General features: G+C 44.6%; 1 protein-coding gene across 1 annotated transcript in view; it reads right to left on the bottom strand.

Annotated features, from left to right (window-relative positions):
- Positions 1-14985, bottom strand: part of LOC140739092 (A-type potassium channel modulatory protein KCNIP1-like) — a 249115-nt gene extending 234130 nt beyond the window's left edge. The window contains exon 1 of the mRNA XM_073067037.1: positions 14274-14985. Coding sequence (XP_072923138.1) covers positions 14274-14331 — 58 coding nt within the window. The 5' untranslated portion in view covers positions 14332-14985. The remainder of the gene's footprint in view (positions 1-14273) is intronic.
- Between the last annotated feature and the right edge of the window lie 391 nt (positions 14986-15376).

Genomic DNA, 15376 nt, shown 5'->3' with positions numbered 1-15376 from the left:
GGGAACTATGCACCATTATTCCTAGATCACTCTGTTCTACTGCATTCTTCAATGCCCTACCATTCACCATGTATGTCCTATTTGGATTATTCCTACCAAAATGTAGTACCTCACACTTATCAGCATTAAACTCCATCTGCCATCGCTCAGCCCACTCTTCTAACTGGCCTAAATCTCTCTGCAAACTTTGAAAACCTACTTCATTATCCACAACGCCACCTATCTTAGTATCATCTGCATACTTACTAATACAATTTACCACCCCATCATCCAGATCATTAATGTATATGACAAACAACATTGGACCCAGTACAAATCCCTGAGGCACACCACTAGTCACCGGCCTCCAACCTGACAAACAGTTATCCACCACTACTCTCTGGTATCTCCCATCCAGCCACTGTTGAATCCATTTTACTACTTCAATATTAATACCTAACGATTGAATCTTCCTAACTAACCTTCCGTGTGGAACCTTGTCAAAGGCCTTACTGAAGTCCATATAGACAACATCCACTGCTTTACCCTCGTCAACTTTCCTCATAACCTCTTCAAAAAATTCTATAAGATTTGTCAAACATGACCTTCCATGCACAAATCCATGTTGACAGTTCTCAATCAGACCCTGTCTATCCAGATAATTATATATACCATCTCTAAGAATACTTCCCATTAATTTACCCACCACTGACGTCAAACTTACAGGCCTATAATTGCTAGGTTTACTCTTAGAACCCTTTTTAAACAATGGAACGACATGAGCAATACACCAATCCTCCAGCACCATCCCCGTTTCTAATGACATTTGAAATATTTCTGTCAGAGCCCCTGCTATTTCTACACTAACCTCCCTCAAGGTCCGAGGGAATATCCTGTCAGGACCAGAGATTTATCCACTTTTATATTCCTTAAAAGCTCCAGGACTTCCTCTTCTTTAATCATCATAGTTTCCATAACTTCCTTACTTGTTTCCCTAACCTTACACAATTCAATATCCTTCTCCTTAGTGAATACCAAAGAAAAGAAATTGTTCAAAATCTCCCCCATCTCTTTCGGCTCCACACATAGCTGTCCACTCTGATTCTCTAAGGGACCAATTTTATCCCTCATTATCCTTTTGCTATTAATATAACTGTAGAAACCCTTTGGATTTATTTACACTTTACTTGCCAAAGCAACCTCGTATCTTCTTTTAGCTTTTCTAATTTCTTTCTTAAGATGCTTTGTACCTTCTTTATATTCCTCGAGCACCTCATTTACTCCATGTTGCCTATATTTATTGTAGATATCTCTCTTTTTCCTAACCAAGTTTCCAATATCCCTTGAAAACCATGGCTCTCTCAAACTTCTAACCTTTCCTTTCAACTTAACAGGAACATAAAAATTCTGTACCCTCAAAATTTCACCTTTAAGTGACTGCCATTTCTCCATTACATCCTTCCCATAAAACAAATTGTCCCAATCCACTCCTTCTAAATCCTTTCGCATCTCCTCAAAGTTAGCCCTTCTCCAATCAAAAATCTCAACCCTGGGTCCAGTCCTATCCTTCTCCATAATTATACTGAAACTAATGGCATTGTGATCACTGGACCTGAAGTGCTCCCCAACACATACCTCTGTCACCTGACCTATTTCATTCTCTAACAGAAGATCCAACACTGCCCCTTCTCTAGTTGGTACCTCTATGTATTGCTGCAAAAAACTATCCTGCACACATTTTACAAACTCCAAACCATCCAGCCCTTTTACAGTATGGGCTTCCCAGTCTATATGTGGAAAATTAAAATCTCCCACAATCACAACCCTGTGCTTACTACAAATATCTGCTATCTCCTTGCAAATTTGCTCCTCCAATTCTCGCTCCCCATTAGGTGGTCTATAATACACCCCTATAAGTGTTACTACACCTTTCCCATTCCTCAATTCCATCCGAATAGTCTCTCTAGATGAGCCCTCTAATCTATCCTGCCAGAGCAGCGCTGTAATATTTTCTCTGACAAGCAACGCAACACCTCCCCTTCTTGTCCCTCCAATTCTATCACACCTGGAGCAACGAAATCCAGGAATATTTAGTTGTCAATCACACCCTTCCTGCAACCATGTTTCACTAATAGCTACAACATCATATTTCCAGGTATCAATCCATGCTCTAAGCTCATCCATCTTTCTTACAATGCTCCTAGCATTAAAATAAATGCATTGAAGAAATTCTCCACCTCTTCCTCTCTGCTTATCTCTAACAGTACAAAGAACTTTACTGTCTTCTTTTTCTTCCTTCTCCCATACATCTGTTCCTACACTTTGGTTCCCCTCCCCCCTCGTATCTAGTTTAAATCCACTGGAGCCTCTCTAGCAAACCTACCTGCAAGAATATTTGTCCCCCTCCAGTTCAGATGTAAACCATCCCGCTGGAACAGGTCCCATCTTCCCTGGAAACTGCCCAATTATCTATAAATCTGAAGCCCTCCCTCCTGCACCATGTCTTCAGCCACGTGTTGATCTGCGCTATCTTACTATTTCTAAACCCACCTGCACGTGGCACTGGTAGCAATCCTGAGATTGCTATCCTGGAGGTCCTGTCCTTTAACTTGGCACCTAGCTCCCTAATCTCATCTTTCAGGACCTCCTCATTCTTCCTACCCACAACATTGGTCCCTACATGAACCACGACATCCGGCTGCTCACCCTCCCTCTTGAGAATACTGAGAACTCGATCTGAGATATCGCGGACCCTGGCACCAGGGAGACAACAGACCATCCGGGATTCTCGATCTCTTCCACAGAAACTCCTTTCTGTCCCCCTAACTATCGAATCCCCATCACTACTGCTCTCCTCTTTTCCCTCCTTCTCTTCTGAGCTGAGGGAGACACAACCACTGCAACTTGTCCCTGGTAGGTCATCCCCACCAACAGTATCCAAAACGGTATACTTATTGTTGATGGGAACGGCCACAGGGGTGCTCTGCTCTTCCTGTCTATTCCCCTTCCCTTTTCCTGACAGTCACCCAACTACCCGTCTCCTGACTCCTAGGGGTGACTATCTCCCTGAAACTCCTGTCTATTTCTGCCTCTGCCTCCCGAATGATCCAAAGTTCATCCAGCTCCAGTTCCCTAACACGGTTTGTCAGGAGCTGCAGCTGGATGCACCTTTTACAGGTGTAGTCATCAGGGACACCAGTGCTCGCCCTGACTTCCCACATACTGCAAACGGAGCACTCAACTACCCTAGCTGCCTCCATTACCTACTCCTAAGGTAATTAAATTAATTAAAGGAGCTTACCCAGCCTTACCTCACCTGGAGTGAACAACAGTGTAATTGCAAGTGTAAATAGATAGTAATAAATAATGAGAGCATGAGATAATGAGATAATCTGACACTGTGGCAGTTGCCCAGGGGTGTAATCCACAACAATCTTTGCATATCCAGATTACAATCCCCAGCACATGGCACATGTCTGCAAATGATAGAAGCCTCCATCGGCAGGACAACTGTCGGAACTGCAAAGCAATCAGCACTTCCTAGAGTTTGCACCCAAGTGAGTGAGGTAACTGCACAATCCCAGCAGTGTCTGGTCACTGTCACAGAAGCCTCCATTTGTTGGAGGCCCTGCTGACTGGCTACATTGAGGCACAGAAAGCAGGTGGAAGAACTGTGCCTCACAGCCTGGCTGTGAGTAGACTATAAGCCATTTTAGCAAGCTCCCTATAATCATTCACGGGCAGAGGAGTTCTGATAGCCGTACAATTGGTCTGTGTGTGGTTGGGTTGCTCTGGGTGCCCAGTCGATTTGGAAGAATCAAGAGCATCTTTGGGTTGGGTGGTGAAATATGGGCCGGGAGCAAGTCACTGCGGGGTAGAGAGGAGGATGCTTCTGCTCTGTATTTAATATTTCAACAATATTTAAGTAACATTGTAGATATATTGTTTGATTAAGCAATCTTTGTTGTTTACATAATTCAGGACGAGTCATACAAGACCATAAGATAGAGGAAAGAATTGGGCCATTTGGCTCATTGAGTCTGCTGCGCCATTTCATCATGGCGGATTCAGTTTTCCTCTCAGCCCCAACCTCCTGCCTTCTCCCCATGTCCCTTCATACCCTGACCAATCAAGAACTTAATATGATGCCGATAAATGCTCTAAATCACTTCTCTTTCCATTTAGACAGTAGGATTTTGAGAATTATAAAAAAGATAAAATGGAAGTTTATCATCTAGTCCAGAAAATTGACGAGACTTTCTTTTATTTATTCCTCAGTTACAAAAATATGTAAAAATAATCAGGCGACTGAAGATGAAATTAGATGAAAAAAATTAAACAAAACCAGGAGCAGAGTAAAGTGAGCATCTGGGGGCAACTCCATCCACCTCACTCTGCAACAGTCTCTAAGGTTGAACAATGGAAAGCAGACCTTTTCAAGCAAGCTCTCAATCGCAAATCACTCTAACCTCTGCATTGTCTGTCACACTCAATATAGATTTCTGATTAAACTCAGGTGAACTTTTACCAGGTACTCCACAGATCAACAAGTTACACTAAATTATCAGGTGATCCTCAATATCATACATGCTATGTCGTTGTCTTTAATTTCTTTAATATTTAGTAGAAAGCCTGTTTATATCATTAGACCACTATAGGCATTTTACAATGTTAAACTCATTATTTGATGGATAAATTTACATATTATTGTGTAACTTCAATTTTATATTAAATAAATGTCAATATATTAGCATGTCTATTTTGATATTTTCTTAGTAAGTTTCTGTATTTAATAATATAAATTCTCTACTTTGAAAGGCGAGTTTTGACTCCATGACATAGCTACAGTGTGCTCCAGATTCCAGCATTGCAATCTCGTGCATCTCCACAGCAGATTACCTGTTGGGTTCTATTTGAGCTTCAGAAACCTGCTGCTGTGGAATTTAAATAATTGGTGTAAAGTTTTGTGGAGAGGAGAGGAAGCTGAAGGTGTTAGGGATCAAGAACTCACTACCTAAGGGTGTAGGCCTGTCCACATTCGAACAGTGGTGTAAACTGTTGGATTACTTGCCCATTGAGGGAGTTGGGTTGGGCTGGGGAATTCTAGGTCAACCATGGTGAAGTCTTGGAACAAATAGACTCCTTCCAGATTATTAATTCATTACAATTTGGTGATACAATCCAAGGCTGACATTTCTGCCTAACGTAGCAGGTACAATTACACTCTAATAGGGGCAGCGGAACATTGGACACTATAGAACAGGTCCTTTAGTACATGGTATTGTGCCAACCTTTTAACCTACTTTAAAATCAATCTAATTCTTCCCTCCTACATAGCACTCCATTTGTCTATCATCCAACTGCCTAAGAGTTTCTTAAATGTCCCTAATATGTCGACCTGTACCACCACTGCTACTAGAGCATTCCACACACTCATCACTCTGTAAAAAAAATTTACCTCTGACAAAACCCCTCTACTTTCCTCCAATCACCTTAAATTATATCCCTAGTATTAGCTATTTCCACCCCGAGGAAAAAGTCTCCGGCTATTCACTTGATCTATGCCTCTTATCATATTGTACACCTCTATAAAATTGCCACACATCTCCCTTTGTTCCAAAGAGAAAAGCTCTGGTTTGCTTAACCTATGCTATTTAATCTGAGCAGCTTGCTGGTACTCTCTTCATCCTCTCTAAAGCTTCTACATCCTTCCAAAATGAGGCAGCTAGAACTGAACACAATATTCCAAATATGGCCAAACCACGGTTATATTACATTACCTCAAGGTTCTTGGACTTAATCTCCCAACTAATGAAGGCCAATTCCCACACTTCTTTACTACTATTAGCAACCCTGAGGGATCTATAGATGTATACCCCAAGATACCTTTATTCCTCCATCCAGCTAAGAATAATGCCATTAATCTTGCATTCCACCTTAAATTTGATCTTCCAATGTGAATCATTTCACACCTCTCTCGGTTGAACTCCATCTGCTACTTCTCAACCCAGCTCTGCATCCTATCATTGTCCTGTTGTAAACTATGACACCTTATGCTTAAGCTTCAACACTATCAGCTTCATGTCAACTGCAAAATTACCCTTCCATTTCCTCATCCAAGTCACTTATAAAACTCACACCAAGAGCAGGTGTTCCAGAACAGATCCCTGCGTAAAACCAATGGTCACCAATCTTCAATCATCTACAACCACACTCTACCAATTCCGAATCTACAGAGACATTACTCTGGATCCTAATTCACCTTACTTTCTGAATGAGCCCACCATGGGGAACCTTATCAAATGCCTTACTGCAATTCATATACGTCATAGCCACTTCTCTACCTTCAACGTGCTTTGTCACATGCTCAAAGAATTCAATGAGGCTGCTGGGGCATGAGCTCCCCCTCACAAAGTCATGCTGACTAACCCTAATCAGACAATGCTTCTCCAAATGCTCTGTAATCCTTTCTCTAAGAATATTCTCCAAAAGCTTGCCCACTACTGACAGGCCACTAGTCTATAATTCCCAGGGTTATGCCAACTCTCTTTCTTTATCAAAGGAATAAACCACTATGGTACCACTCCTGTGGTCAGTGAAGATGCAAAGACCATGCAGCAACCCCTCGCTCACTTCCTGTAATAACCTGGGGTATATCCCATCAGACCTGGAGACTTATCCATCCTAATGTATTTCAAAAGTTCCAGAACATCATCTTTCTTAATGGCAAGATGTTCTAGCATGTTCTAAATAACAGCCTGTTTTATGCAGCCCTTACAAATGTTATGCCCCTCTCACTGGTGAATACTGCATCAAAGTATTCATTACAAATCTCCTGTCTCCACCAACCCCAGGCATGTTTCATCTTCTATCCCTACCCTCACTCTAATCTTCCTCCTGCTCTTCAGAGATCTGTAGAATGCTTTGGGTTTTCCTTAATCCTACTCATGCCCCCTTCTAGCTCTCCTAAGTCCATTTTTCAGCTCCTTTCTGGCTACCTTGTAACTCCAGAGCCCTGTCTGATCCTTGCTTCCTAAACTTTAAGTGAACTTCTTTCTTCCTCTTAACAAGATATTCCACATCTTTTGTCAACCATGGCTCCTTCATCCTACCATCCTTTCCCTGCCACAATGTGACAAACCTATTCAGAGCCCTATGCAAGTGCTCCCTAAACAACATTCACCTTTCTAATGTTCATTTTCTTGATCCATTTCCAATTTATGCTCCAAAGTTCCTACCTAGATACTGCGACACTCGGGACATTTCTAGATACAAGGTCAGTTTTGAGAATCTCTCTTTTAATAGACAATAGGTACAGGAGTAGGCCTTTTGGCCTTCTGAGCCAGCACCGCCATTCACTGTGATCATGGCTGATCATCCACAATCAGTACCCCGTTCCTGCCTTCTCCTCATATCCCTTGACTCCGCTATCTTTAAGAGCTCTATCTAACTTTTTCTTGAAATCCAGAGAATTGGCCTTCTGAGGCAGAGCATTCCACAGATCCACAACTCTCTGGGTGAAAAAGTTTTTCCTCAACTCCGTTCTAAATGGCCTACCCCTTATTCTTAAACTGTGGCCTCTGGTTCTGGACTCCCCCAACATCGGGAACATGTTACCTGCTTCTAGTGTGTCCAATCCCTTAATAATCTTATATATTTCAATCAGATCCCCTCTCATCCTTCTAAATTCCAGTGTATACAAGCCCAGTTGCTCCAATCTTACAACATATGACAGTCCCGCCATGCTGGGAATTAACCTCGTGAACCTACGCTGCACTCCTTCAATAGCAAGAATGTTCTTCCTCAAATTTGGAGACCAAAACTGAACACAAAACTCCAGGTGTGGTCTCACCAGGGCCCTGTACAATTGCAGAAGGACCTCTTTGCTCCTATACTCAACTCCCCTTGTTATGAAGGCCAACATGCCATTAGCTTTCTTCACTGCCTGCTGTACCTACATGCTTACTTTCAGTGACTGATGAACAAGGACACCTAGATCTCGTTGTACTTCCCCTTTTCCTAACTTGACACCATTCAGATAGTAATCCGCCTTCATGTTCTTGCCACCAAAGTGGATAACCTCCCAAGATTCCAAGATGATGGTGCGACGCAGCTTGCAGCAGCCACTCCGGAACTGATTATCTGTTATTTGTAAGTGGGGTGCCGTGCGCAATCATAATCGATTGAAAACGGACGTGGAAGCACCGAGAAACATCGGGAAATTCCAGGAAGACCTTCTTAGTTGCTGCTGCTGCTGTGAGGTCCGGGACTGCTGGGAAGAACAGGCCCCCAGTCCTTGGGGTCGCGTTGCCGATGGCCGTTGGTGGGGCCGTCTTAATACGCTCAGCAGAGGATGGTGCTCGGAGAAGCAGTGCCGGACGGGATGGTCGTCGGCTCAGAGGTTCGACGGACTCGGTGTCCTTCCGACGGACTCAGGTCGCTTTCGGTGTGTGCTGCGTCTGCAAGGATGGTTTCGATGGAGCTTCCATAGTGTGCTGCATCTGCGAGGCTGAGTCGGGCGGCGCCTTGGAAGTCCATAGCGGGGGTATTCCCTTCTGCCACCGGCGTGGGATGGTGAGTCTGTCAGGACCCTGGGGACTTGTGGAAACTGTGGTGATTTATTTTGAACTTACAGTCCTTTAACATCTTGGACTATTTTTACTGTGCCCATTGTCTGTTTTTTTTAAATCAATTATGCTATTGTTTGCACTGTTGTAACTATATGTTGTAATTATGTGGTTTTGTGCAGGTCTTGTAGCTTTAGTTTTTGGTCTTGTTTTTGTCTAGTAGATTTGGAGCTCCTTTCCGGGGAACGCGCTAAGACGGTAGCACGATATTAATATTCAGCAGCCTCTCTGGACTCTGGATTGGGGATTGCCAAATGTTACGTGGATTTTCTGGTGTAGTCTGTTTTGTCATATGCTTTTGTGATATCATTCTGGTGGAACGTTGTCTCATTTTTTAAACTGCATTGCATTTGTGGTTTCTAAATGACAATAAACTGAATCTGAATCTGAATTTATCCACATTAAACTGCATCTGCCATGCATCTGTCCACTCACCCAACCTGTCCAAGTCACCCTGCATTCTCATAATATCCTCCTCACATTTCACATTGCCACCCATCTTTGTGTCATCAGCAAATTTGCTAATGTTACTTTTATTCCCTTCATCTAAATCATTAATGTATATTGTAAATAGCTGCGGTCCCAGCACCGAGCCTTGCGGTACCCCACTAGTCACGGCCTGCCATTCTGAAAAGGACCCTTTAATCCCTACTCTTTGTTTCCTTTCTGCCAACTAATTTTCTATCCATGTCAGTACCCTACCCCAATACCACATGCTCTAATTTTGCCCACTAATCTCCTATGTGGGACATTATCAACGGCTTTCTGAAAGTCCAGGTACACTACATCCACAGGCTCTCCCTTGTCCATTTTCATAGTTACATCCTCAAAAAATTCTAGAATATTAGTCAAGCATGATTACCCCTTCGTAAATCCATGCTGACTCAGACCGATCCTGTTACTGCTATCCAAATGTGCTGCTATTTCATCTTTTATAATTGACTCCAGCATCTTCCCCGCCTCTGATGTCAGGCTAACTGGTCTATAATTCCCTGTTTTCTCTCCCTACTTTCTTAAAAAGTGGGATAATATTAGCTACCCTCCAATCCTCAGGAACTGATCCTGAATCTATAAACCATTGGAAAGTGATTACCAATGTGTCCACGATTTCTAGAGCCACCTCCTTAAGTACCCTGGGATGCAGACCATCAGGCCCTGGGGATTTATCAGCTTTCAGTCCCATCAGTCTACCCAACACCATTTTCTGCCTCGTGAATTTCCTTCAGTTCCTCCATTACCCTAGGTCCTCTGGCCACTATTACATCTGGGAGATTATGTCTTCCCTAGTGAAGACAGATCCAAAGTACCTATTCAACTCATCTGCCATTTCCTTGTTCCCATAATAAGTTCATCCATTTGTTTTTTTATTTGCTTTAGGTTCTCCATCTTCATACCTTTGCTTTCACACCACCTTGCACTTGCCCTAACAAACTCTCGGTGGAAATCACACTTACTTCTTCCACTCTGGGCTTTTTAAAGCTTTCATATGAGTATAAACCATTTCTGCACACCTGTCTTCCTGAGCTGATGTTCGGCCCACACCTGCCATGACATCTCAGAGCTTCTGACAAGGTCCCCCACGAGAAACTCATCCAGGAAGTCATGAGGCATGGGATCAGTGGAACCTTGGCTGTTTGGATTTTTAAAATGGCTTACAAGAAAAAAGCAGACAGTAATAGTGGAAGTATTCTGCTTGGAGGTCGGTGACTAGGGGAGTGCTGCAAGGATCTGCCCTGGGACCCCTGTTCTTCGTGATTTTTATAAATGACCTGGATGAGGAGGCGGAAGGATGGGTAAGTTTGCGGATGACATGAAGATTGGAAGAGTTGTGGATGGAGCTGTAGGTTGTTGAAGGTTACAAGAAGATATAGACAGGATGCAGAGTTGGGCAGAAAAGTGGCAGATGAAGTTCAATCCTGTTAAGTGTGAGGTGATGCATTTTGGAAGGACAAACCAGAAGGCTGAGTACAGGGTTAATGGTCAGTTACTTAAGAGTGTGGCATTGGTAAGACCAAATTTGGAGTATTGTGTACAGTTCTGGTCACTGAATTACAGGAAAGATATCAACAAAATAGAGAGTACAGAGAAGATTCACCAGAATGTTACCTGGGTTTCAGCACCTAAGTTACACGGAAAGGCTGAACAAGTTAGGTCTTTATTCTTTGGAGCGTAGAAAGTTGAGGGGGGACTTGATAGAGGTATTTAAAATTATGAGGGGGATAGATTGAGTTGACATGGATAGGCTTTTTCCATTGAGAGTAGGGGAGATTCAAACAAGAGGACATGAGTTGAGAGTTAGGGGGCAAAAGTTTAAGGGTAGCACAAGGGGGAATTTCTTTAATCAGAGAGTGGTAGCTGTATGGAATGAGCTTCCAGTAGAAGCGGTAGAGGCAGATTCAGTATTGTCATTTATAGTAAAATTGGATAGGTATATGGACAGGAAAGGAATGGAGGGTAATGGGCTGAGTGAGAGCCACTGGGACTAGGTGAATGTAAGCGTTGGAACGGACTAGAAGGGCCAAGATGACCTATTTCCGTGCTGTAATTGTTATATGGTTATATGGATGAACAGAGGGATCTTGAGATTCAAATCCATACATCCCTCAAGGTCGCTACACAGGTTGATAGGATAGTTAAGTAGACCTATGGGATGATGGGCTTCATTAATAGGGGGATTGAATTCAAGAGTAGAGAGGTCATGTTGCAACTCTACAAATCTCCGGTGAGATGACACTTTATTGTGTTCAGTTCTGGTCACCTCATTACAGGAAGGATATGGAAGCTATGGAGAGGGTGCAGAGGAGATTTACCAGGATGTTGCCCGGATGGGAAAACAAGTCTCATGAGGCAAGGTTAGCAGAGCTGGGACTTTTCTCGTTGGAGCACAGAAGGATGAGAGGGGACTTGATAGAGGTCTACAAGGTTATGAGAGACATAGATAGGGTGGATCGCCAGTACCTGTTTCCCAGGGCACGAACAGCAAACACCAGAGGGCATATGTGCAAAGTTAAGGGAGGGAAATTTAGGGGAGACATCAGGGCTAAGTGTTTTTTTTAAAACACAAAGGGTTGTGGGTGCCTGGAATGACTTGCCAGGAATGTTGGTGGAGGCTAAAATATTAGGGGTATTTAAGAGCCTCTTGGACAGTCACATGGATGAAAGAAAAATAGAGGGTTACGGGGTAGTGTGAGCTTAGTATCTTTTTAAAGAAATATATGGGTCAGCAAAACATCGAGGGCCTTAGGGCCTGTACTGTGCTGTCGTTTTCTAGCGTCTAGAAGCTTCAGTGCTTTTGCATTGCCTCCACGTGGCAATATGCTTTCTCTCAACAAATTCAGATCAAATGGCAAAAATCAGACATTTCTGTCTTAACAAACACCTCTCAGCACTCACAATCTTGCCTATGCCTGATCTAATCCACAACATCGCTTTTTGCTTCTCACTTCTCTGCATCAAGCCACCTTTGGTTCCAAAACTCACATGTGGTCCTGAAGCTCCCACAACCAGCTATTATCCTAAAGCTCATATGATCCATGGTGGTGAAAACAGCAGCTGGCAAGTTTGCTATCACCGGACAGGGCACTGAATACAAGTGTTGGGATGTAATAGTGAGACTACACTCGGGAGTATGAAATGCTGCTCTGCTCACCTCACTATTGGAAGGACGTTATTAAACTGGATTGGATGCAGAAAAGAATCATGAGAAAGTTACTGGCCATTGGAAGATTGAGTCATAAAGGAAGACTGGTAACACTGGAGCTTTGTCCCCTGAAGCAGAGGAGGTTGAGGGGTGACCTTATAGAGGTTTATAAAATCATGAAGGACATTGATATGGTGGAAGACTGTTTTTTCAGTCGTTGAGTCTACAACTTAGAAGGCAAAGGTTTAAGGTGAGAGGTGAAAAAATTAAAGGGGAACTGAGGAGCAACTCCTTCAAACTGAAGGTGTTGGGTTTGTGCGATGAGATGCCAAAGTGTTGGAGGCAAGTATAATTACAATGTTTAAAAGATATTTCAGCAGATTCATGATAGGAATGTTTAGAGTTAAAGGCCAAACGGGAAATGGGACAAGCTCGGGTAGCCTGTGCTCTATAACTCATGTGATCCAGCTGTCTCATAACTAAAACTGATTGAAACTAGACAATCTCCCAGAGATGATGTGCAGTCCAGCTAATTACAGGTCGCAGTTCATGTCCAAGCAACACCTCTGCATTGTGCTTCCTTTGATTCTGGACTTGGGCTATCTCCTCAAATCTCATCCTTCTGCTCTTTCCCTTTCACATCTCTCCTTGGTGTTTACCACCTCTCCCAGTGTCTCCCCACCATCACACACACACAACCCTCTAAAATGCAATTCTCCAAATCAAACAGAGATCATATATTATTCTTTAAAAAACGACCTAACTTGACTACTCAACAAAAGTCAACAGAAAAGTTAGAATACAGCTCCAAACGTCTGACACCCTCCATACAAGGCCCAGTGGTTCCAAAGGTTGCACCAGACTCACTGGCCTTGTGAAAGTTCTATGTTTTAAATATTTCACCACATCATTTTCAGGATTTAAAAAAAATGCCGGGCAGCGAGGCTTGGTGGGCTGGAAGGGCCTGTTCAGTGCTGTATCTCTAAAGAACTAAATCGATAAATAAATGCTCTTTCGATCTCAACAAAATGCACCTGACCCCCAAAACCTGGTGCACTCTTAATGTAACATCATTGCACGGTTAAAGACTGCAGGTTTCTGTACTGCCCTGCACCGTTCTACGCGGCGCGTTTCCGTGTTCCGGGGCTAAGGAAGGCGACTTGGGGAAGTTGGGAGTTTTGGCTGGGATCTCGTCATCGGGTGCTGGGACGGAGTGCAGGCGAGCGATCAGGTCCGGTGCTGGTGTCAGGCTGAGCTCACTGGTACGGGTTGTTCTTTATTAATAACAACCACAACTGCTTGATATCATGTCAAATTAGTGTAGAAGGGTCGGGAGGGTGATCAGTGGGCTAAAGGGCCTTATTCTTCGATGTACCACCTGCCGCTTTGCGTGTTTGAGCATAGAACACGATGATCCCCGGGACACAATGGAGACTGCAAGAATGCGTGTTGAACTTGTGACTACACTCAGCCGGCAGAGCTTCCGCTCCGCACGCATATCCAGCGAGCCCACATCGCCTGAGCATATAACAACCTGCGTTTTGCCAAGTTCCGAATGACGTCCTTTTTAAAAACAAATAATTAACTTTGGCCCCGCGACCCGGGTAGTGCAAAGCACTGGGTATTGTAAACACTTGGCAGCCACACAGGAACGGGTTCAGGATTGCAGTCAGTGACCCGTCTCAGCACGTTCCAGCATATCCCGTATTTTGCCTTTAGATAATTTGGAGAGGGCTCTTTGAATTCTAATGAGTACCCTTTGCAATACAACCCAGCGCTGACCGTTCACTCGCTGCTGTTACACCTAGCCCACTGGTTGTAGGCGGACGGCCCATATCATACCACCACCGCTCCCGGGGGCGGACAGCGCACTGGCTCCAGGATGGGGTTGGGGAACTCTTCCACTTACCGAGTCGGGGCATACCTCTCCGAGGGGGGAGGGTACGCGTTCCCCTCCTTCCTCCCACCAAGCTCGGCAGTAAGAACGTGCTCTCCATCCTAATGAGGCTTCGGCACCGAGCTCTTACCTCGGGAACGTCTTCTCTGTCTGGTCGGGAGGGACAATGTCCCCATCACCGCTCCCATCGTCCCGGCTCCCTCGACAGCGGCAGCTGCACACACCACGATCCTACTCCCGGTCCGGTCCGAGTCTTACCACGGTGAATCCCCGCCCACCGCACCTATTCTGCGGCTGCTTTTGCTCCGGCTGGTCCCGGTGAGAACCGTATCCGCTCTCACTCCTGGTCTGAGTCCGACCTAGTGAACTCCCGCCCGCCGCTCCGGTTCCCAAAACGCTCCCACCACTTCCTGGTCCCTAAAGCCCACCGCTCCTGGACTAGGTGCAGTGCCGGTGAACCCTTGCCTGCCGCTCTCGGTGTGGAATCGCTCGGGCGACCGTCAGCGCCGTCCGGTTGACGCAGGGGAGCGAGCGGCGTGTCTGCTCCCCGCCGGCCCCTGGTCTTTGGGCAGGGGTGCACTCACCCCCTCTGCGGTTCCCCACGAAGAAAACGCATGGACCCGGTACTGGGCAGCTCTCAGTATCCACCAGTGAGGGGGCGGAGCGACAGTCGGAGACTCTCTTTCAGACTACAGGTCAGGGGGAGGGTTTCACGCTCCCTGCGGGTATGGTGGGGAGGATTGGGTGGTCACGTGCTCCCAGTCCTCTGTTCAAAGCATATGCCGAAATGCTCAAACGTGGGGTCCCAGTATCACCACTTCAATGCTTGCAGTCGAACACCAGTTACCTGGGTCAGCGGCCTGAGATACATAGTTCAACACCGCCACGCCACCCCACCCCACCCCCATCTTTCATCAACCCCAGCCCTACCTTTGACCATGGTACATTCCTTACCAAAGACTAACAAACAGCCAATGTGCCAAAGAAGAGAAACTGTGGAACTGTGAAACTGTGGAAAAATAAATAAAACAAATAATACTGAGAACATGAGTTGTAAAGTCTTTGAAAGTTAGCTCATAGGATGTGAAATCAGTTCTGAGTTGAGGTGAATGAAGTTACCCACTTTGGTTCAGGAGCATGAAGATTGAATAAACTGTTCCTGAACCTGGTACATGGAGCTTTGAAAAATAGAGGGCTATGTGGTAGGGAAATTCTAGGCAGTTTTTAGAGTAG

Source organism: Hemitrygon akajei, chromosome 15 (assembly GCF_048418815.1).
Source record: "Hemitrygon akajei chromosome 15, sHemAka1.3, whole genome shotgun sequence".
In the NCBI taxonomy this organism is placed as follows: Eukaryota; Metazoa; Chordata; class Chondrichthyes; order Myliobatiformes; family Dasyatidae; genus Hemitrygon; species Hemitrygon akajei.
Note: the sequence above shows the minus strand (reverse complement) of the source record. Positions and strands in the feature narration are given on the sequence as shown.